The sequence below is a fragment of the Loxodonta africana genome, chromosome 3 (assembly GCF_030014295.1).
Source record: "Loxodonta africana isolate mLoxAfr1 chromosome 3, mLoxAfr1.hap2, whole genome shotgun sequence".
NCBI classification, from domain to species: Eukaryota; Metazoa; Chordata; class Mammalia; order Proboscidea; family Elephantidae; genus Loxodonta; species Loxodonta africana.
Window position 1 is genome coordinate 144,751,121 of NC_087344.1, and position 23,716 is coordinate 144,774,836.

Consider the following 23,716-nt stretch of genomic DNA (forward strand, 5'->3'; position numbering starts at 1 on the left):
CTGAAGAATGTAATCAACGTCAGTGAATTGTACGTGTAGAAACTGTTGAATTGGTACATATTCTCAACAACAACAAAAAATAAAAATGGCTCCTTTTCTTGTCTTCATTTCAGAAAAATGTTTTCTCTAAAATTTTAATCCTTTAAAATTTAGATCTGTTTGGATTTTTGAACACTTATACTAACATCAGTAAAAGCAAACACCACTACATATCAAATAACTATGGATTATACAAATATAAAATTCATTTTCTGCCAAAGACTCTGATTTGCTCTTTATTTGAGCACCTTCTATTGTTTCACTTCGCTCTTTCAGAGCATCACATATCTTGTCTAAATCAAATCTGTTTAAACACGATGAATAAATACCACTGGAACCGTGAATTGGAAAACGAAAACAAGTAAGAAAATGGATGCTTGGCTCTACTCAGACATGATATTTCAGTATTCACGAATCCTCTGCACTCACGCTATCAGAAAGAAAGGATTTGATAAATCAATTAATTTGTATTTTCCTCTTACCTAAAAAAAATTCCTTTAATCCTCCCTGTGCTCCAAAGCAGTGTCCATTCCAAACGTCAACAGTAGCTCAACCCCAAAACTTACATGACATTTGGACACAATTGCCTTTTGTTTTGAGGACACAGCACAAGAAATGTGGAGTATCATTTCTCTGGGGTGTGGAAGGTGTGGGTTACCAGGGCAGATGCCTAGAGTTTCAGGTCAGAGCTCAGTACCAATTTTAAGTGACAGAGGCAGCCCTGTGTTCTTTGATACATTTATTTTACTGTGTTTGTGAGGGCCCCTCTTGCCTGAGTCAAAAGGAGTACAGCCTGCAAACTTCACACCCACCAAAGATCACAGGACCGGAAATGCCCCCTGAATTTACCCCCCTAAACTGCTCCATTGGATTCTGGCTTTCACTGGTTTGTTGGTCTCAATGACTCAGAATTGATGGGGTGGAGGTACATGGGAAAAGAAAAGAGGCCCCAAGATTTTTATTTATTACTAATAGTAAACAGTTACTGAGAATGTACTATGTGCCAGGCTCTATGCTAAGCATTTATTACATTACCTCATTTAATCCTTGAAAGTACCCTAGTAGATGGTATTATTATCCCCATTTTCCAGATGAAGAAATGGACACCTTGGCTTATCGCAGTGGAACAAATGTGGCTACCATCATTGTAGTTTTCAGATCTGAGCCTACCTTAAGGCTGTGCTAAAAGAGGGACCTCGTACTCTGTCAAATTTTAAGTGTGTATATTTAATTTTGGAACACAGTCTATGATGTCTTTTTGCTTGACTATGATGTGAACATTCTCTGGCTTAGACTAACAGCAATTAGCTTTGAAAATAAAGGTGAAAGCCAAATAAAGATACCACAAGAAAACTATAAACTAATATCCCTTATGAATATAGGTGAAAAGCCCTCACCAAAATACTAATAAACCATACACAACAGGATATTAAAAGAATCCTGAACCATGACCAAGTGGGATTTATTCTAGGAATGCAAGGGTGGTACAACATAAGAAAATCAATTAATGTAACACACCACATTAATAGATCAAAGGGAAAAAACACACAATCATCTCAATTGGAGAGGTATGAAACATGGAGAAAGAAGCAGCTGGCTCTGAGTGTGTTAGGTGGTAAGAAGCCTGCCTGGGAATTAGAGTTAAGTGTCTACATCTTTCCTTGAATTATCAAGGCCTCCCATAGTCTTATTTTTTACCATAGTCTTATTTTGCCAGTTCTTCAAGACTTAAAATATGACTAATGACAAGCTCCATAAATGTATTTGAGATTCCACTTGTTAAACGACACTAACAATATCTGTTCTCCCTCTTCAGTTACTCTGAGCATATAGGGAGGACCTATAAGTTCTTTGGAAGAAACAGTATAAATTATTGAGCTTGATTCTCCCTGAGCACATGACAGTAAAGCCAACATCTGGATTCTCCCTGTGTCCTTGGCTAACTTCTTCAAGAAAACATTGCAAACAAAAGGTATAATTATATTTACTACAGACGACTTCAAAGTGATGGCCATAATGCTCTGAGTCATTTCTGACCCCACCTGGGGTCAGGATTTTGGAGCGTCATCTTGAATGGCATTTGGTACTGGCATTATAGTCATCAGACAGTGTTCGATACACAGAACAACTCCAGGAGTTTTTATGGAGGAGGCAGGGCAGGTACGTAAAATGTACTGGCTGTAGAGTGAATAACACCAAAAATCTTAGAGTTATACTTGATGCTTCTTTTTTTTCTCAAAGTCCATATCCATATTGTAATGACTGTTCTCTAAAATATATATAATATCAGACCACTTCTCTCTTCTCCCACTTCTACCACCCTGGTCCAAGCTACCATCATCTGTTGCTTGGATTATTGCACTGGCCTCTTAACAAGTCTCTCTTGCCTCTATCCTTGCCCTCCTACAGTCTATTCTCGCCACAGGCAGAATAATCCTTTTAAAACATAAACAGATTATGTTGCTCCTGAGCTCAAAATCCTCTAATAGCTTCCTATCTCACTCAGAGTGAAAGCCAAAGACCTCACCACAGCCTATGAGGCCCTACATGGTCTGGCCCCAACTGTGTTTCTCTGACCTTCTCTCTTCTCATCCCACCCATTGCTCATTTTCCTCCAACATATTGGCCTTGAAGCACACACTGGTCTCAGGGCTTTTGCACTACCTATTTCCTCCACTTTGACTGCCCATTCCCAGATATTCATTTGGTGTGCAGTCTTACTTCTTTCAGGTATCTGTTTACTGTCTTCTTTTCAGAAAAGCCTTCTCTAACCGCTCCATCTAAAATAACACCCCTTGTCACTCTCTGTACCCCATATCCTACTTTTTCTCCATAGGACTATCACTACCTACCAATTATAAATTTTTTTGCTAATTTGTTTATAGTCTGACCTCTCTACTACAAAATCTATGAAGGCAGGGAGGGGATATTATCTGCTGCATTCACTGTTTTATCCTCAGCATGCAGAATAGAGCTTAGTATAAAATAAATTGCATGAATAAATAAAATGAGTATAATATGACAGGCACACTACAATCTCTGATCATTTATTCTAATTGTTCCATTTATGAATTGTTGCATAACAATACACCTCAGACACAGAAGCTTAAGATAATAATAACCGTTTTTTTTTTTTTTTTTTTTTTTTTTGCTCATGAATCTGCAATTTGGACAGGGTTTAGCATGGATGGATTGTCTCTGCTCTATTTGGTATCAGTTGGGACAGCTCAACTGGGGCCTGGAGGATCCACATTCAAAATGGCTCATTCACATGGCTAGCAAATTGGTGCTTGCTGTCTTCTAGGAGCTTGGTTCCTTTCCTCATGAGTCTGTCTGTAATTTCTTGGGCTTCCTCAAAGAATATTGGCTAGGTCTCTAAGACTGATTGAAGAGAACAAGATGGAAAAGCGCAGCATAGAGTGAATTCCTGCTGGTCGAGGCAATCACAAAGGCCCACTCAAGAAAGAAGGGGGCATAGACTACACCTCCTCTAGGGCCAAGTAGCATGATTCTAGAAGAGCATGTAAAACTTGAGATATTGTAGCCATCTTAAAAAAAATACAATCTGCTGCAGTAATTAAACCAATCTTTAAGAAACTAACATAACAACAGATACATTGGTATGTATGGGACTATGCTACATGATGACAATCTTTTTATTGGGCTTATGTTAAAGAATTATGCTTAGAGGATCTCAGATTTAAAAAAAACAAACAAACCAATTTCCCTCTGGACTTTACCTCTGGTCCTCCCGCCTGTGGCTCTTCTCCAGCTTCTATAACCACTTCTTCAAATGGGACTTCAAACAGGACTGAATTCTTTTCTTTCTTCTACTGTTAAGTGCTTACATTAAATAGAATTAAAGATACCAATGTCTTTAATGAAATATACCCTGCACACACACAAAATGTTTAACTCCTTTAATCTTTTACTCTCTTTTGTTCTAATTCTTAACCTACTTATTTTTCAAATATTCCTCCTTCTTCGGAGTTAGACAGACATGGGTTAAAATCCTGGCCTTTTCAAATACTATCTGAGCAAACTTGGGAAAGTTCCTCAATGTGACCTCTCTGAGCTGGGGTTGTAAGTTCCAAGAGAGCAGGAACCATGTCTGTCTTGTTGGCCTCTGTGCCCCCAGTACTTAAGTTCATAATAGGTGTTCAACAAATAAGTGAATGAACAAAGCAAACAAACAACAAACCCATTACCTTTCCCCTTTATACAGAAGCAGTCACAGTTAACATTTTGGTATATATATGTTCAGTCTTCTCTCTTTCTCTGTGTGTGAAATTCTTTTTTTTTCTTTTACTTTACAAGAAAGATCTAGCTTTTTCATTTAAATTATGAATAGTTTTATAACCCAGTAAGTATTATTCCTTGACATCACAGTATTTAATCTTACGAATGCACCACAATACCTTACTTTTTACATATAAACTCAACAATTTTTGGCTACTAGAAGAATACTATGATGAATACCCAAGTGGGTATATCTTTAAAAAAAAAAAAAATTACTCATATCCAAATTGCTTTATAAGAAAAATTCCCAGGAGTGGAATTGCAGGGTTCAAGTATATGCACAAAAGAGTTTTGATTAATATTGCTAAACCGCCCTTCTAAAGAGTTCTACTGATTTCTCTCATCAGTAGAGTATGAAGATGCTTATTTCATTGAACCTTCACTATCGCAAATCACTGACATTTTTTAAAACAAATTACACATTACAAAAAATTCATATACACGTACTAAAACCCTTTGTCCCTGAGTCAATTCTGACTCCTAAGAACCCTATAGGACAGAGTAGAGCTGACCCATAGGGTTTCCAAGGAGTCCCTGGTGGATTTGAACTGCTGACCTTTTTGTTAGTAGCTGTAGCTCTTAATCACTTTGCCATCAAGGCTTCAGTGCCACGAGGACTTCATGCACACATATAGCTATATATATGAAAGTGGATAAAATATTATTATAAGCCCCCGTGTGCCCATCACCTAGCTTCAATAACCACCAACTCATGGACAATCTTGTTTAGTATACCACCCAACTGCATTTTCTCCCATTTGGATTATTTTGAAGTAATTGCATAAATCATGTCATTTCATCCATAAATATTTCAGTATTGCTTAAATGTTTTTAACATACTTTCCAATTAACATGCAAAAAATTACTGTTTTTTTTTAATTTATAAGTATTTGATTGCTAATGAGTCTGAAATACTTCCTATATTAGTTGATGATTTATGTTTCTTGTGAATTACTCATTTGTAATCTGTTAATTTTTCTATTGGCATGTTGGTCTTTCCCCTATTGATTTGTAAGTGTTTTGTTTTTTGTATTAAGAACATTAACTTTTTTTCCTCAGCTGTTGTTCACCTTTTAATTTTCTTTATGGTATTTTTGGGTGTTTAAGTTTTTGGTTGCTATTGCTTGCAGTGCCACCATGCGCCAGAAGGAGGAGTGTGATCTGAAAGCTGCTAGAAGATAAAGCTGCATCTTTTTTTTTTTTTTCTAGATTAAAAAAAAAAAAAAAATTTTTTTTTTTTTTTTTTTTCCTAAATGCAGAAGGAATACAGGGAAAGGAAGAAAATATCTACTCCTCTCCATCTTAGTATACCTGAAGAAGGTTGCAGCTTCTAGCTCAAAAACTGGGAAACAGAGGAAGAGTGTAAAGGTGAAAGGCTGGGAAAAGTTTGCCAAGATCCTTCTATTTCTAATAATAGATAGCAGGAGCAGGAGCAGGTCAGTGTGTGTGTGTTTGTGTGTGTGTGTGTGTGTGTGTGTGTATGTTTCAGGGGGTTGGGGTACATGCCTCAGGAAAGGAGGTCAATGACAGAGTCTGTAGGTGTCAGTAAGTGACCTTACCACTCAAAGTGTTATCCTAAAACCAGGAAGTAGGCATAGGATTTTATGGATATTACACAGTTCATGTTCATGTGCTCTTCTGAGTTTGAGCATAAAATATGGGACACCTTATATGTGCACCTTATATGAACCACTATACCAAAAAGACTTGGTTGACATTCAACCATTTCAGGAGGTAGCATATGATCAGGAACCAATGGTACTGAAGGAAGGAGCCCAAGCTGCTCTGAAGTCATTGGTGAAAAACAAGGCTCCAGGAATGATGGAATATCAACTGAGATGTTTCAACAAATGGATGCAGCACTGGAAGTGCTCACTCATCTATGCCAAGAAATTTGAGAGACAGCTACCTGGCCAACCAGCTAGAAGAGATCCATATTTATGCCTATTCCCAAGAAAGATGACTCAACCAAATGTGGAAACTATCGAAAGATATCATTAATATCACACACAAGTAAAATTTTGCTCAAGATCATTCAAAAGTAGCTACAGCAGTATATTGACAGGGAACTGCCAGAAATTCAGACTGGATTCGAAGAGGATGTGGGACCAGCGATATCGTTGCCAGTGTCAGGTGGATCCTGGCTGAAAGCTGAGTATCCCAGAAAGATGTTTGTTTACCTGTGTTTTATTGACTATGCTAAGGCATCCGACTGTGTGGATCATAATAAATTATGAATAACATTGCGAAGAATGGGAATTCCAGAACACTTAATTATACTCATGCAGAACCTGTACATAGATCAAGAGGCAGTTGTTCGAACAGAACAAGGGGATACCGAGTGGCCTAAAGTCAGGAAAGATGTGTGTCACGGTTGTATCCTTTCATCATACCTATTTAATCTGTATGCTGAACAAATAGTCCAAGAAGCTGGACTATATGAAGAAGAATGGAGCATCAGGATTGGAGGAAGACTCATTAACAACCTGCGTTATGCAGATGACACATCCTTGCTTGCTGAAAGTGAAGAGGACTTGAAGCACTTACTAATGAAGATCAAAGACCACAACCTTCAGTATGGATTACACCTCAACATATAGAAAATAAAAATCCTCACAACTGGACCTGACAAATGGAGAAAAGATTAAGGTTGTCAAGGATTTCATTTTACTTGGATCCACAATCAACACCAATGAAAGCAGCAGTCAAGAAATCATGAGATGCATTGCAATGGGCAAATCAGCTGGGAAAGACCTCTTTAAAGTGTTGAAAAGCAAAGATGTCACCTTAAAGACTAAGGTGCGCTTCACCCAAGCCACAGTGCTTTCAGTCGCCTCTTATGCATGCAAAAGCTGGACAGTGAATAAGGAAGGCTGAAGAAGGATTGATGCCTTTGAATTGTGGTGTTGGCAAAGAATATTGAATATACCATGGACTGCCGAAAGAACGAACAAATCTGTCCTTGAAGAAGTACAACCAGAATGCTCCTTATAAGCAGGAATGGCGAGACTACGTCTCACATACTTTGGACATGTTGTCAGGAGGCATCAGTCCCTAGATAAGGACATCATGCTTAGTAGAGTAGAGGGTCAGGGAAAAAGAGCAAGACCCTCGGTGAGATGGATTGACACAGTGGCTCCAAAAATGGGCTGAAGCATAACAATGATTGTGAGCATGGCACAGGACTGGGCGGCATTTCGTTCTGTAGTACGTGGGGTTGCTATGAGTCGGAACCGACTCGAAGGCACCTAACAAAAGCCATATGTGTACCACAGCAGTCTTTTTTATTTCTATCTTGAGTAATACACAGATGGACAATTTTTCTTCATCTATGGAATTAATTGTACCTCCTAGCCCCACTCTCTCCTGTTTTTTTGTCCCTCTCTTTTAACCTAGAATGCCCACTGCCAGTCTTCGATTGAGGCAAAGGCTGGCACAAGGTACAACTCCTTTTCGAGGATGTCTGAGGCTATTAGTAGTAGTGAATTTATATATTCTGAAGATTTTAAGGGACTGGATCAATTCTGGAATGGCTTCAAGTTTGAAATCAACAAGCCAGAATGATTCTAAGTCATTTCAGGCCTCAGAGAATAGCATGGAAAGGTGGAGAATGAGTTTTATTATCTACACTATTTTCATCCATACCTCCAGTCATCGATACAGACAACTGGTGTTTTCTAAATTTCTGTGAATTGCTACGGAAACACAGCTTCAAGACCTGTTCCATCACCGTACCTCCCCACCTAGAAAGCTGCCCTATGCCCCTGCTATGTAGAAATCCTAAAGCCATCACTGGTTGGTTATTTATAGTGAACCACAACACAGCCACCATGTGTCTGTCAGTTTCTTGTACTGTGGGGGCTTGTATGTTGCTGTGATGCTGGAAGCTATGCCACAGGTATTCAGATACCAGCAGGGTCACCCATGGAGGACACGTTTCAACTGAGCTTCCAGACTAAGACTAGGAAAAAGGACCTGGCAATCTACTTCTGAAAAGAATCAGCCAGTGAAAACCTTATGAATAGCAGCAAAACACTGACTGATACAGTGTTGGAAGATGAGCCCCCCAGGATGGAAGGCACTCAAAGATGACTGGGGAAGAGTTGCCTCCTCAAAGTAAAGTTGACCTTAATGATGTGGATGGAGAAAAGCTTTCCGGACCTTCATCTGCTGATGTGGCATGACTCAAAATGAGAAGAAACAGCTGCATCCATTAATAATCAGAACCTGGAATGTATGAAGTATGAATCTAGGAAAATTGGAGGTAGTCAAAAATGAAATGGAACACATAAACAGCAATATCTTAGTCATTAGTGAGCTGAAATGGACTGGTATTGGCACACATGGGGTTGTGTGTCAACTCCAGGGGAACTGATTTTTTTTTTTTTTTTAATAATTCTTATTGTGCTTTAAGTGAAAGTTTACAAATCAAGTCAGTCTCTCATACAAAAACCCATATACACCTTGCTACACACTCCCAATTACTCTCCCCCTAATGAGACAGCCCGCTCTCTCCCTCCACTCTCTCTTTTCGTGTCCGTTTCACCAGCTTCTAATCCCCTCCACCCTCTCATCTCCTCTCCAGGCAGGAGATGCCAACATAGTATCAAGTGTCCACCTGATCCAAGAAGCTCACTCCTCACCAGCATACCTCTCCAACGCATTGTCCAGTCCAATCCACATCTGAAAAGTTGGTTTCGGGAATGGTTCCTGTCCTGGGCCAACAGAAGGTCTGGGAGCCATGACCACCAGGGTCCTTCTAGTCTCAGTCAGACCATTAAGTCTGGTCTTTTCATGAGAATTTGGGGTCTGCATCCCACTGTTCTTCTGCTCCCTCAGGGGTTCTCTGTTGTGTTCCTTGTCAGGGCAGTCATCGGTTGTAGCCAGGCACCACCTAGTTCTTCTGGTCTCAGGATGAATTAGTCTCTGGTTCACGTGGCCCTTTCTGTCTCTTGGGCTCGTAATCGCCTTGTGTCCTTAGTGTTCCTCATTCTCCTTTGATCCAGGTAGGTTGAGACCAATTGATGCATCTTAGATGGCTGCTTGCTAGCGTTTAAGACCCCAGACGCCACTCTTCAAAGTGGGATGCAGAGTATTTTCTTAGTAGATTTTATTATCTCAATTGACTTAGATGTCCCCTGAAACCATGGTCCCCAGACCCCTGCCCCTGCTACGCTGGCCTTCGAAGCATTCAGTTTATTCGGGAAACTTCTGTTCTTTTGGTTTAGTCCAATTGTGCTGAACTCCCCTGTATTGCGTGCTGTCTTTCCCTTCACCTAAAGTAGTTCTTATCTACTATCTAATTAGTGAATACCCCTCTCCCACCTTCCCTCCCTCCCCGCTCTTGTAACCACAAAAGAATGTTTTCTTCTCAGTTTAAACTATTTCTCAAGTTCTTATAATAGTGGTCTTATACAATATTTGTCCTTTTGCAACTGACTAATTTCACTCAGCATAATGCCTTCCAGATTCCTCCATGTTATGAAATGTTTCACAGGTTCCTCACTGTTCTTTATGGATGCGTAGTATTCCATTGTGTGAATATACCATAATTTATTTATTTATCCATTCTTCCGTTGGTGGGCACCTTGGTTGCTTCCATCTTTTTGCTATTGTAAACAGTGCCGCAGCTGCAATAAACATGGGTGTGCATATATCTGTTCGTGTAAAGCCTCTTATTTCTCTAGGATATATTCCAAGGGGTGGGATTGCTGGATCGTATGGTAGTTCTATTTCTAGCTTTTTAAGGAAGTGCCAAATAGCCTTCCAAAGTGGTTGTACCATTTGACATTCCTACCAGCAGTGTAGAAGTGTTCCAATCTCTCCACAGCCTCTCCAACATTTATTATTTTGTGTTTTTTGGATTAATGCCAGCCTTGTTGGAGTGAGATGAAATCTCATTGTACTTTTGATCTGCATTTCTCTAATGGCTAATGATCGTGGACATTTCCTCATATATCTGTTAGCTACCTGAATGTCTTCTTTAGTGAAGTGTCCATTCATATCTTTTGACCATTTTTTAATTGGGTTATTTGTCTTTTTGCAGTTGAGTTTTTGCAGTATCATGAAGATTTTAGAGCTCAGGTGCTGATCAGAAATATCATAGCTAAAAACTTTTTCCCAGTCTGTAGGTAGTCTTTTTACTCTTTTGACAAAGTCTTTGGATGAGCATAGGTGTTTGATTTTTAGAAGCTCCCAGTTATCTAGTTTTTCTTCTATATTCTTTATAATGTTTTGTATACTGTTTATGCCATGTGTTAGGGCTCTTAATGTTGTCCCTATTTTTTCTTCCGTGATTTTTATCGTTTTAGATTTCATATTTAGGTCTTTGATCCATTATGAGTTAGTTTTTGTGCATGGAGTGAGGTATGGGTCTTGTTTAATGTTTTTGCAGGCGGGGCAACTGATTTTTTATCAGGCCCTGAACACAAAGGAAGCTTCTTCCAATAGAACTAGATATAAAGAAGGCAGGCAAGAGGCAACCTAACTAAAACCAAACCCATTGCCATTGAGTGGATTCTGAGTTATAGTGACCCTATAGGCTGGAGTAGAACTGTCCCACAGAGTTTCCATGGCTGTAATCTTTATGGATGCAGACTGTGCCATCTTCCTCCTACAGAGCAGCTGCTAGGTTTGAACTGCTGATCCTTTGCTTAGCAGCTGAGTGCTTAATCACTGTACCACCAGGGATCCCCAGCAAGAGATAACAGGGGATTATTTTAGAACAACCAGAAGGCTCCATAGCTGCTGAATGCCCCTCCAGATGTTGGTTGTTGTTGTTGTGGTCATTCGAGGTAGCCCCCGACTTATGTCGACTCTATGCCTAACTGAATGAAGCACTGCCGGGTCCTGCACCATCCCCATGACCAGCTGCGGATTGAGCCGTTGTGATCCACGGGGTTTTCGTTAGCTGATTTTGTAAAATAGATTGCCAAGCTTTCTACCTAGTCCTAGTCTGGAAGCTCCACTGAAACCTGCTCAGCATCACAGCAACACACAAGCCTGCACTGACAGATGACTGGTGGCCGCACATGCGGTGCGTTGACAGGGAATCAAATGTGGGTCTCCCACATGGAAGACGAGGATTCTACCACTGAACCACCGATGCCTCCCGGCTGTTGGCTGATACCTAATATTCCACGATCAGCAATCTAGTCACCTAAATAAAGGTTTTACGCAAAGGCAAATACTGCTGGGAAGGACAACTATTTAAAATAAAGGTTTTATGCAAATGCAAATACTACTTCCCAGGACAACTATCTAAAATCATACCTAGGGGTGAATAACTTCACACATTCTTATCCTAAAAAAAAGGATTTTGAATAAGATTTTGCTGTTGTTGTTGTTGTTAGGTGCCATCGAGTCAGTTCTGACTCACAGCAACCATGCATACAACAGAAGAAACACTGCCCGGTCCTGCGCCGGACTCACAAACATTGCTATGCTTAAACCCACTGTCGCAGTCACTGTGTCAATCCATCTCATTGAGCGCCTTCCTCCTTTTTGCTGACCCTGTACTTTACCAAGCATGATGTCCATCTCTAGGGACTGATCCCTCCTGATAACATGTCCAAAGTATGTGAGACCTAGTCTCCCAACCCTTGCTTCTAAGGAGCATTCTGGTTGTACTTCTTCCAAGACAGATTTGTTCCTTCTTTTGGCAGTCCATGGTATATTCAATATTCTTTGTCAACAGCACAATTCAAAGGTATCAATTCTTCTTTGGATGAAATGAGAAAGGAGAAAGTAGGGGGGCAATAGGCTTCTGGTAATAATAATAAGAGGAAAAAAAAATTAGAGAATTGAGAGGAGGCAGGTCCCAAAGACACACTTGAAGGATTTGTTGATTAAAATGTTTCTGTTATAACAAGATAGACTGTCTGCAAAATCCTTACACTGTAATAGACTGTGAATCTGGGCAATGTTAGGTAAGCCAGTGCAGAGAAGGGAAACTTCCGTCTGTGGGTGTTGCCTTCAAAACTAGAGTGAGTGGTTAGACTTGCCTTCCTGCCTCTCTTACTGTTGCCTAACCCACACTGTTGGAATTCATATGGGCTAATTTCTCTGCAAGCTTATGGAGACTTAGAGCTAGAGCAAGGATCTTAGTGAGCATGCTATTTACCCTCAGGCCTGTGGCTCTCAGCTTTGTAGCAGTTTTAGGGATTTCACTGGTGAACTGGGAACTAAGCATATGAGATCCATTTAATATCAAAGGAATATCCTAGAACATGGACTTTTTAGGAGTTAGGTTTGAGTCCTGATTCAACAGCTTACTCATGTGTGTGGCTTTAAGCGAATTGCTTAACTGCTCTAAACCTCAGTTCCTTCATCTGTTAAATGGAAATATAATAATACCTCATGAGGTTGTTATGGGTATTAAACAATGTAGTTCATGTGGAAGTGTCTACCATTCTACCTGGCACAAAACAAATGACCAATAAAGTACTTGTATTATTATTTTTATGTAGGATGTTCTTTGGGCATAGATCAACTCAAGAGTTTTACACTATCCAGTATGGACAGTGAAAGGAAGGAAAGAGGGCAAGGAGGTTCTAATGAAAACAGGATCCTCCAAACAACTCACTAGACCCAACTAGAACTTCTATGGGAAGTGGGAGTCCCTAACTAGTGTTCAACCTGAAATGGCTACACAAAACTGAGCCTGGTTCTCTAGAGAACTTTTACTTCACTGTAATATTGCTGAGCATCTACGTCCGCTGTGAGCTGCTTCCTTTCCATGCCCCTTCTTCTGTGGCCCTCTAGGATTCATGGAGAGGAATGTCCTAATTGCCTCCTTCCTTGTGGCTCAGAGATTTTACAGTTAGACTGAGGACCCTGCTATACCAGAATCATGGCAGGGAGACTGGCCCTGCCAGCCTCTTATTCCTTAGAGGTTCTGGGCAAAAGGTAAATGGCAACAAAATGCAGGAGAAACAAAAAATCTCCTCTAATCTCTAGGGATTCCAGCTAAAGAATTTCTTCCTGGCTTATGTCACATACTGGCTGTTGCATGTTTCTAAATCTATAGATATAACATATTGATTGGGATCTGAGTTGGAAGTTGCTATTTTGGAGTCCCGAAGGGCACCCAGCTATTGATTAAAAATCAGATAAACTAATTGCTGCGCTTGGGCAATGAAGCAGTTAGTTAAGCAGGATTCGTTTAGACATTATTCATTCTATGATTCATATTTTAAAAACTCACCTTGTCAAATGACTCAAAAACCGCTCAATTTGCATTCTGCTAAATGAACTGATTTTTAATCACTTAAAAATCAAAGCATTACTATGCTTTGAAGAGCATTTGAACAAGGGAAAACCTAATATTAAATGCCCACTTGGTTATCCATAGCCAATTAAACACACTCTTTTATCTCTGTCTACTCCTAAAAGTCTATGAAAATGTCAGTAAAGGAAAAAAGCAAGGTTTAAATCTACAGTGGCAAAGAGAACAAGAGAAGAGACCACAGACAAGAAGAGGTATCAACAAATCTTTGGTAGACGCAAAGGAGATTGATTAATGGTAACCCGGATGATGAAGCTGAACCCTCAGTGCCTGTTGAGGGTGGAGAGGGGAACCAACTAAAAACAAGTTTATCCATGTTCTAGAATCCCAGGAAATTAAAAAAAATTATAGACATCAGATATTCTGAGGGGAGAATAAAGGGTAAAATGAAAGAACTGGAGCTGTTATGCCCTCAGATGCCCTCTCCTATCCCGTGTAATCAGGCAACTGTCCTCTGTAACCAAAACAAAAGACAATTTGGGAGAATTAAGATTTGGGGACACCCAAGTAGAATAACCAAAAAACCAAAACCCATGGCCATCAAGTCAATTCTTTTTTTTTTTTTTTTTGGGAGGACACAATTTAATACATAACACTACTAAAATTGTTTTACATATCCAACAAAATCCCTATCAATATCCTAGCTGGGTTTTTTTTTTTTTTTAATTTATATTGTGCTTTAAGTGAAAGTTTACAAATCAAGTCAGTCTCTCATACAAAACCTAATATACACTTTGCTATATACTCCTAGTTGCTCTCCCCCTAATGAGACAGCACATTTCTTCTCTCCACCCTCTGTTTCCATGTCCATTCAGTCAGCTTCTGTCCCACTCCGCCTTCACATCTCCCCTCCAGGCAGGAGCTGCCCAGATAGTCTCATGTGTCTACTTGATCCAAGAAGCCCTCTCCTCACCAGTATCATTTTCTGTCTTGTAGTCCAGTCCAATCCCTGTCTGAAGCGTTGGCTTCGAGAATGTTCCAGTCTTGGTCTAACAGAAGGTCTGGGGACTATGACCTCTGGGGTCCTTCTGGTTTCAGTCAGACCATTAAGTCTGGTCTTTTTAGTAGAATTTGGGGTCTGCATCCCACTGCTTTCCTGCACCATCAAGGCAATTCTGACTCACAGAGACCCTGTAGGACAGGGTAGAGCTGGCCCGTGTGGTTTTCAAGGAGCGGCTGGTAGATTTGAATGGCTGACCTTTTGGTTAGCAGCCAAACACTTAACAACCGTGCCACCAGGGCTCCAAAGTAGAATAAGCTACCGTATAAAAATAAGGGGTTAAAGGAAAAATCTGCATACTGAATAGTGAGATTCCAGATCCCTTTCGTCAGCCGGCTCTCTGAAAGCCAACAACCAAGGTATAATCCTTAAACTTAAGATTAAAGAAGAAAAACTTAGAGGGTCAAAAGAAAAGACCTACATGTGTACTAACATTAGGGGCAGAACTCTCTGGTGAAAAGCAGAGTGCACGTTGTATTGTCCTCACTGAGCTCTAGCAGTCAGCAGACCTGCTTACCTAAGGTCCGTACCTAGCAAAACACTCTTCCAATCAACTTTTTGGTGCCTCACTCCTAATTAGGATTGGATAGCGAAGGATCATTAGACATCAAGCAAGGCCTCCATATTGAAAGAAGAAACAGGCTGAAAAGACACTTTTAAAAAATGGACCCTGTAATATCCTTGCTCTGGTGGTGCAATGGTTAAAAGCATAGTTGCTAACCAAATGGTGGCGGTTTGAAACCGCCAGTGGCTCCATGGGAGAAAAGACCTGGTGATCTACTCCTGTAAAGATTAAAAATCAAAACCAAACCCGTTGCCATCGAGTCAATTCCAACTCAGAGTGACCCTATAGGACAGAGTAGAACTGCCCCCTAGGGTTTCAAAAGTTCTAATCTTTACAGAAGCAGACTGCAACATCTTTCTCCTGGGAGCAGCTAGTGGGTTCCAACTGCCCCCCTTTTGGTTAGCAGCTGAGTGCTTAACTGCTGAGCCACCAGGGCTCCTTTCCCATAAAGATTACAGCCTAGGAAACCATATGAAGCAATTCTACTCTGTCACTTGGGGCTGGTAGGATTTGGCATTGCCTGGATGGTACAGAACAACAACAATATCCTCAACATATAAGAGAAGGGATTACATCCATGAAACGAGAACAGAATAACATAAATTTCAAAATAAGAAACATTCAAAAAGCAAGAGAGTTTTGTGAAATTAGAAATATGACAACAGAAATAAAAAGTTAAATAGAAGGTTTGGAAGATTAATTTGAGGCTCTTTCCTAGGAAATAGATCAAAATGACAAAGAGGTGTAAAACAGGAAACAAATAAACAAACAGAGAATTGATGTCGTAGGTCTGACATCCAATGAAAAGGAATTTCTTTAAAAAAGAAAACAAAGGCAGGAAAATTATCAAAAAAATGATACAATAAAATTCCCCAGAACTGAAGGATATGAATATTCTATACAATAAATGAATACGCAGTGCAATGAATGAAACACACATAACACACATTGTAAGGTATATCATTGTGAAATTCCAGAACACTGAGCAATAAAGATTCTAAATACTCTCAGGAAGCATGAGAGGTCAGAGGTCACAGATTCTGAGAATTCAGAATGACAATAGACTTATCCACCTCAACAGCAAAAGCCAAAAGGCAATGAAGAAATACCTTCAAAATTCTGAAGGTAGATTATTTTTAACTCACAATTCTATGCCAAACTAAATTATCAATCAAGGATGAGAATAGTTCAAAGGTATATTCACATATACCATGACTAAAAAAATGTACCTCTCATGCATCCTTTCTCAAAATACTATTAGAAGATGTGCTCCATCCAAACAAGGGTGGAAACCAAGAGAGATGTAAGATCTAGGAGTCGGAGGCTCTAATACTGAAGAAAAGTGAAGGGAATTCCCAGGATGATGGTGAAAGGAAGCCCAAGGATAATAGCTCTGTAGTGGGTCAAAGAGAGTAGCCTGTTCAGATAAGAGCAGGAAGATAGAGGGGAAAATGGGATAATATATTACCAGGTGTGGTCAACTGCCCTGAAAGAAGTTCTGGTGAAGATTTTGGGGTGGGATTAGTAACACGTACGTAAAAAGCCCCACAAATGGAAAAAAATGAGGCAATTACTAATTCCAGGATAAACCAAAAATTTTTTGACGAGAAAGGAAATGCAATAGTTGCTCAATACACACTCAGCTGTGAGTAACACACCATCTTAACAACTTCGTGAATATTGGTTTAACAACAACAACAAAAAAAATCATGTAGGAAAGTATAGGGGAATGAAAGAGGGATGAAGGGAAAGGCTGTAAGAGATCTAAATCTTCATTTTACACAGTTGAAAGCTAATAGATAATGCTTAACATTGAAACATTAAGAAATAACTGTATAAACATTTTATTTAGAAATTTGGATGTAAATAACAAAAAGAACAGCTAAAAGAATTCACTGTGGTTGCCTCTGAAAAGGAATCCCTGCACTGGTCTGATAGAGCCTGGTAGAACCCCCAAGACTATGGTCTTTAGACACACTTCAAACTTGGAACTGAAATCACTCCTGGAGATGACCTTATGGCCATATCGTAGGCTAATAAGGAATATATACTTCAGAACAATAGACTGTTTGAGGTTTGAAGGGCAGCATTTGCCCAAAAGCAAAGTTCACAAGGATGATAGGGACAGGAAAGCTGGGCAAATGGACCCAGGGAACCCGGGGAGGAAGGAGGGAGAGTGCTGACACATTGAGGGGATTGCAACCAATGTCAGGAAACAAGCTGTGTATCAATTGTTGAATGGGAAACTAATTTGCTCTGTAAACTTACATCTAAACAATAATAAAATGTTAAAAAGAAGTCCCTGGGGGGTGCAAATTATTAAGTGCTCAACTGTGGTTCAAACCCACACAGATGCACTGTGGAAGAGAGTCCTCGTGATCTGCTTCTATAAAGATTACAGCCATGAAAGCCCTGTGGAGCACAGTTCTACTCTAACACATGGGGCTGTCATGAGATGGAATCGACTCAATGGCAATGAGTTTGGTTTTTTTGGTATGATAAGTACAAGCTCAAAAAATATTTGATGAGTGAATGAGTCATTTGAATGCTATTGGTTAAGTCACAGAATTACAACAAGGCCTTAGGAAAGGCAGGGTTGACTGGAACTGGGGATTTTAATACCCTCAGGGTGCTCTCCATCCCATGCTTCTCTAGGTATAGCCAGGATCTCTGGATTCATATCCTTACAGCCTCCTAATGAGAGGGGAAAGGGTCTTTACTTTTTCAGCTCTGGTTTGAAAAATCCCCGGGCAGAACTTATCTAGGCCTACCCCTTGAACCAATCAGTATGGCCAGGAGGTTAAGGTAATATGATTGGCTTAGCTTGAGTGAGGAATCTACAGCTATTACCAAAAGAAGATGGAAGGGGGTATGGACAGATAAAAATGGTACAATTCCCTCAGCCAGGTTATGTACTCCCCTTTCTGCACTTACAGTATTAAATCTCCATGTGACAAAACATATTGTGTTATTGTCCATCTATTTGATCACGTCTGTCTTCTTCTCCAGACTGTAAGTTCCTACTCTATAATCTGAATGAAGGTACCAAGTTTTTCTAACTCCAAACAACACAGGCTTTGTAGTCAAGAGAGACACATACTTGCACTTTGTTTTTTTACTTTAGGTATGACTTTGGACCAGCCTTAGCCTTCTCTTTTTATTTTTTTAATCGGGGTGGTATTCATATAACATAAAATTAGACATTGTTAAGGTGAACAATTCAGTGGCATTTAGTACTTTCACAATGTTGTGCAACCGTCACCTCTACCTAGTTCCAAACATTTTCATTACCTCAAAAGGAATCCCCTTACCCATGAAGTAGTTACTCCCTATTCCCCACTCGCCTCCCCCCAGCCTCTGGCAACCACCAATCTGTGTTCTGTTTCTATGGATTTACCTATTCTGGATATTTCATATAAATGGAATCATACTATATGTGACCTTATGTGCCCAGTTTCTTTCACTTAGCATAATATTTTTGAGGTTCATCCATGTTGTATTGTGTATCAGTACTTCATTCCTTTTTATGACTGAATAATATTTTATTGTATGGATATACCACATTTTATTTATCCATTCATCCATCGATGGACATTTGGGTTGTTATCACCTTTTGCGCATGGTGAATAGTGCTGCTATGAACATGTGTTTAAAAGTATTTGCTTGAGTCCGTGTTTTCAATTCTTTTGAATATATTCCCACCAGTGGAATTGCTGAGTCATATAGTTGTGCTATGTTTAACTTTTTGAGGAACCACCAAACTGTTTTTATATTCCCACCAGTAATGTACAAAGGTTCCAATTTCTTCACATCCTCATCAACACTTATTTTCTGTTTCATTTTTATTATTATTATAGTGAAGTAGAACCTTATGGTTTTGATTTGTATTTCCCTAATGACCAATGCCAGGAGCCCTGGTGGCACAGTGGTTAAACACTTGGCTGCTAAATGAAAGGTTGGTGATTGGAACTCACCAGCCTTCCACCGGAGAAAGATGTGGCAGTCTGCTTCCATAAAGGTTACAGCCTTGGAAACCCTATGGGGCAATCCTACTCGGTCCTATTGGGTTACTATGAGTTGGAATCAACCCGAAGGCAATGAGTTTGGTTTAATGACTAATGATGCTGAGCATCTTTTCGTATGCTTGTGGCTTCCTCCTCTGTTAAATGGGCCTAATAGTGGCTGCCTCATGTGGAAACATGCAATGTTATTCATGACATGTTGTGTTGTTAGGTGCTGTCAAGTCAGTTCTAACTCATAGAGACCCTTTGAACAACAGAGCAAAACCTGGTGCTGCACCATCCTCACAGTCGTTACGATGCTTGACCCTTTGCTGCAACCACTGTGTCAATCCATTTCGTTGAAGGTTTTCCTCTTTTTCACTGACCCTCTACTTTACCAAGTATGATGTCCTTCTCCAGGGACTGATCCCTCCTGATAAAATGCCCAAAGTATGTAAGACATAGTCTCGCCATCTTTGTTTCTGAGGAGTATTCCAGCTGTATTTCTTCCAGAACAGATTTGTGGATTTAACATGTTGTAGGGACTGAAAAAAAAGTATCGTCCTTCCTTTTAAGAAGATGCCTGACACAACTATGCCCTTAATTAATATTTATAAATGAATGAAAGAGTAAATAAATGAAACATTTTTAATGACTTCTTTGGGGTTCACTTGTGAGTGAGGATACAGTTACGGTGAAGATTAAGTAAGGTGATAGATAAAAATTGCTTTCACAGTGCCTGGCTCATGGTAAGTGCTCTAAAAGCATAAGTCATCATTATTAGAGAGGCAGCCCCTTAAAACAAACCTATTATAGCAGATCTCTTTCAAGAGAATCAAAGAAGTGACTTTCTCTCTATTTAGATATCTCTTACAAGGTATCTCACTTGCTTCTGTATTTTATAGATAAGCTCTCAGAATTAATGACCCCTAAATATTCCATCCTCGTCAGAAATGACTTTACCAGGCTAGCTCAGTCTGTAAAGAATGAGACCCTTAATCACAGGGTTGTGGGTTCATGCCCCACATTGGGCATGTGTTTGGAGCCCTGGTGGCACAGTGGTTAAGAACTTGGCTGTTAATCCAAAGGTTGGCATTCAAATCCTCCAGCCTCTCCTTGGAAACCCTATGGGGCAGTTCTACTATGTCCTATAGGGTCGCTATGAGTCAGAATCAACTTGACGGCAATGGGTTTTAAGTAACGCAACTCATAGTGACCACGTCAGGGCAGAGTAGAACTGTTCTATAGAATTTCCAAGGCCATAAATCCTCATAGAAGTCTACTGCCACATCTTTCTCCCGTGGAGCAGCTGGTGGGTTTGAACCACCAACTTTAGGTTAGCAGCTGAGTGTTTTAACCACTGCATTACCAGGGCTCCTTTACAGAGTTGCTATGAGTGGGAATCTAATCGATGGCAATGGGTTTTTGGTTTTGGTAACACAACAGCAGTATTCATTAATAGAATGCAACCATCTGTAGTATTCCAAAACCTCAGCTAAAAAGTAAAAACAAAAAGGAAAATCCTCTAGCAGAGATCCTGAAGAACTATCAAATTAATAATTTTGTCCAGTGTCAAACTCCAAGAACTGAAACCACCTAGAATATAGAAGCTTCTAGGCAGTGCCTCAGGCTGAGTACCCCAAACACAATAACAGTTAATAAGGTCATTCTCAGATAAATCAGTCACTAAGGAAAGAATGGGAGGAAGGAAGGAAAACAAAATCAATTGGCACTCATATGACCAAAAAGCGTTGGCTTCAGTGTTCCTAGTCCTCCACATTCCCAGCTTCCCCTAAGGTACTAGCTAACAAATGTGTAAGATGGAACTGAAAGGGTGTTAAATGGGTGGATCCCAGTGGCAATGTTGTAAACACTCCCTATGAGTCAGCTATAAATTCAATTCAAATCCCCAGTCTCCCAATCTTCTCTGCTTATCATGGTTACCACCAAAATGACTGCTGCCTTTAGAAACCCTGGTGGGAAGCAGGTAAATGTCTGAAACGATGTTTGATTTTATATTAAAAGTATAAAAATGCAATTGCTGCAACAGGAAATATTTTGGTGTCTAGTTAGGATTAGTGTACTGTGCTCAATCTTCAAAACACAGAAACAGCTTTTTAAAATGACTTGAGTTTTATTTTAAGAATGTTATCTTGTTATATTGTGACCACTCATGTGATGAACAAGGCTTTATGAAGCGTTAGGTTTAATTCCACACCTGTAAAAAAGGTATTTTAGTAATTGGCTTTTTGTAATTCAACACCATTTCTCTCCTTGCTGTAACTGACTGCTGGTTATCATTCCCAGAGAAGGCCTGCTGTGGGCTGCATGGGCTTCAAATTTCTCATCTGGAGAATAACGATTAGCTAAGAAAAGCGACTGGGAGCCAGAGTATTTGTTCACAAATTTTGTTTGGTGGCAGTGTGGTCTTCAGTGATGGCTTCAGCAGTTTGTTGCTTCCCAGTTGTATTAGGGGCACAGTTTATAACAAATGCTAAATTAATTTTACTGTGAAGCATGATTCTCTCAAACGTAGTTCCCTCATCTTTTTTTTTTGCTGGAGGTGGGAGCAGAGTGCTAATTAACACTAAAAAAAAAAAAATTATTATTATTATTTTTTACACTAGCTTGGTTTTTTTTTTGGCTTTACTGTTATCAGAACATCTTCACATGAAATAACACATCTATTGTTGGGAACTCTTCTTAATCCTTATTAACTTGATAAAGAAGCGAAAGTTTAGAGAGGTCAATTGTCAGACAATTAGGAGGTGGTGGAGTCAGAATTTTTCTAATTTTAGAGTCTTTTATTTACTTATTTTTGCATGGTGGTGTTTTGTGGGAATGGATAATAACAATTATAATGGCTACCATGTGTTGGGAAACCCTGGTGGTGTAGTGGTTAAGTGCTACAGCTGCTAACTAAAGGGTCGGCAGGCAGTTCAAATCCACCAGGTGCTCCTTGGAAACTCTATGGGGCAGTTCTACCATGTCCTATAGGGTTGCTATGAGTCAGAATCGACTTGACGGCACTGGGTTTTGGATCATGTGTTGAATACTTACGTACCTTGCACATATTATTTCACTTAATTCTCACTTTAATGCTTAAATAGATATTATCTCCAGTTTATGGATGAGAAGACTGGGGTTCAAAGAGGTTAAGTACACTTTTGGCATCCATACTTGAAGTTTCTGGTCATAGTCTAGTCACTTGCATTAGTGCAGAGGTTACTAGTTCCGAGAAAATGGAAAGTTTTAGCGGAATTACTACTGTAATTGCACCAAATTTCATCTTGCTTTAAAACAAATATTTCAGAAAGTTAAGAAATGAATGGACTTCTTTTGGTGGGTAGGATGGAAATCGGCACTTGAATAAAATCATTTCTCAAAAATGTCTCTACTGATCTTCCATTTCAGTTGTGCAGTTTCAAATGCTGTTGTTGGGTTGACGTTTTGAATGTCTACCATCACATACAGAACTGATGTCCAAGCTCTAGATTCAGAAAGTTTGTTCTTTACCACAACCATGGCAGATCCAGTTTCTAGTTGTGCACAAGTGCCAAGAGATGGAAATAGAAATGTGTGCTTCTCAACAGTATTCTTCCTAAGATAGTGTCAGTGTCTTGCAAGCAATGGAACGTGGTGGAGGTAGTGAGGTTAAAACCATCCTTACAACTCCAATGAATGGAGGCCATAGTTTGAGTGCCTTTTGGATTAGTACATTGTGGAAAGCAATGCACCTAATGAGATAGGCTGTTAACGATTTCATTGTGAGCCTTCATTTTTCCAAAGCAAAAAGTTCTTGAATATTAGCTGAGAGGTGCGTGGAGTATTGTTTCTTGTTTTTTCAAGAATAGTACTGCCAATAAAACTTTCTGATGGATGGACACATCCTACATGTGTGTTGTCCAAGACAGTAGCCACTAGCCACATATGGCTATTTTTGAGAACTTGGAATGTGCTAGTGTGACTGAGGAACTGAATTTTTAGTTTAATCTAAATTAATGTAAGTTTAAACGTTAATAACCATATGTGGCTAAGTGGGCTGCTGTATTGTACAACACAGTCCTAAGATGTAGCTGAGACAAGCGGTTCTCTAAGGAAGCCAAATACCGGTTGTCCAGGGTGAGGACGGGATGTTGTTCACCAGTGGGTTTGACTACACTGGTGAGTCAAACTCACTGATGAACAACACCCTGCCTTCTGTATCTCGGGTTGTTTTTTGCCTCTCAGGGAGATGCCTCTGCTTTTCCTTTCTGTGAGCAATGGGGCTCACTCACATGGCTGGTTTAAACACGTTTAGCAGTTGAGAGTATGACAGTCTGGGATTTAACCCTTGCCAGGTTTAGAGGGGATGGAACTGGACCCTCCTTTTGTTTCCCTCCCTGACAGTGACACAAATCAACACTAAGAGTGTGCCGCATCAAAAAATAGAAAGCTTTGAGCTGGTAACTGAATTTACTGCACATAAAGCTCTATCTGAGGAGGGTGTCACTGCCCACTGCCCTTGTGCTTCCTCCATCTTCTGT

The 23,716-nt window shown here is 39.8% G+C and overlaps 1 protein-coding gene across 1 annotated transcript in view; it reads left to right on the plus strand.

Moving 5' to 3' along the window:
- Window positions 1–21,092: 21,092 nt before the first annotated feature.
- EVI5 (ecotropic viral integration site 5) overlaps window positions 21,093–23,716 on the plus strand; it is a 267,245-nt gene continuing 264,621 nt past the window's right edge. Inside the window, exon 1 of the mRNA XM_023558405.2 lies at window positions 21,093–21,177. Coding sequence (XP_023414173.1) covers window positions 21,127–21,177 — 51 coding nt within the window. The 5' untranslated portion in view covers window positions 21,093–21,126. The remainder of the gene's footprint in view (window positions 21,178–23,716) is intronic.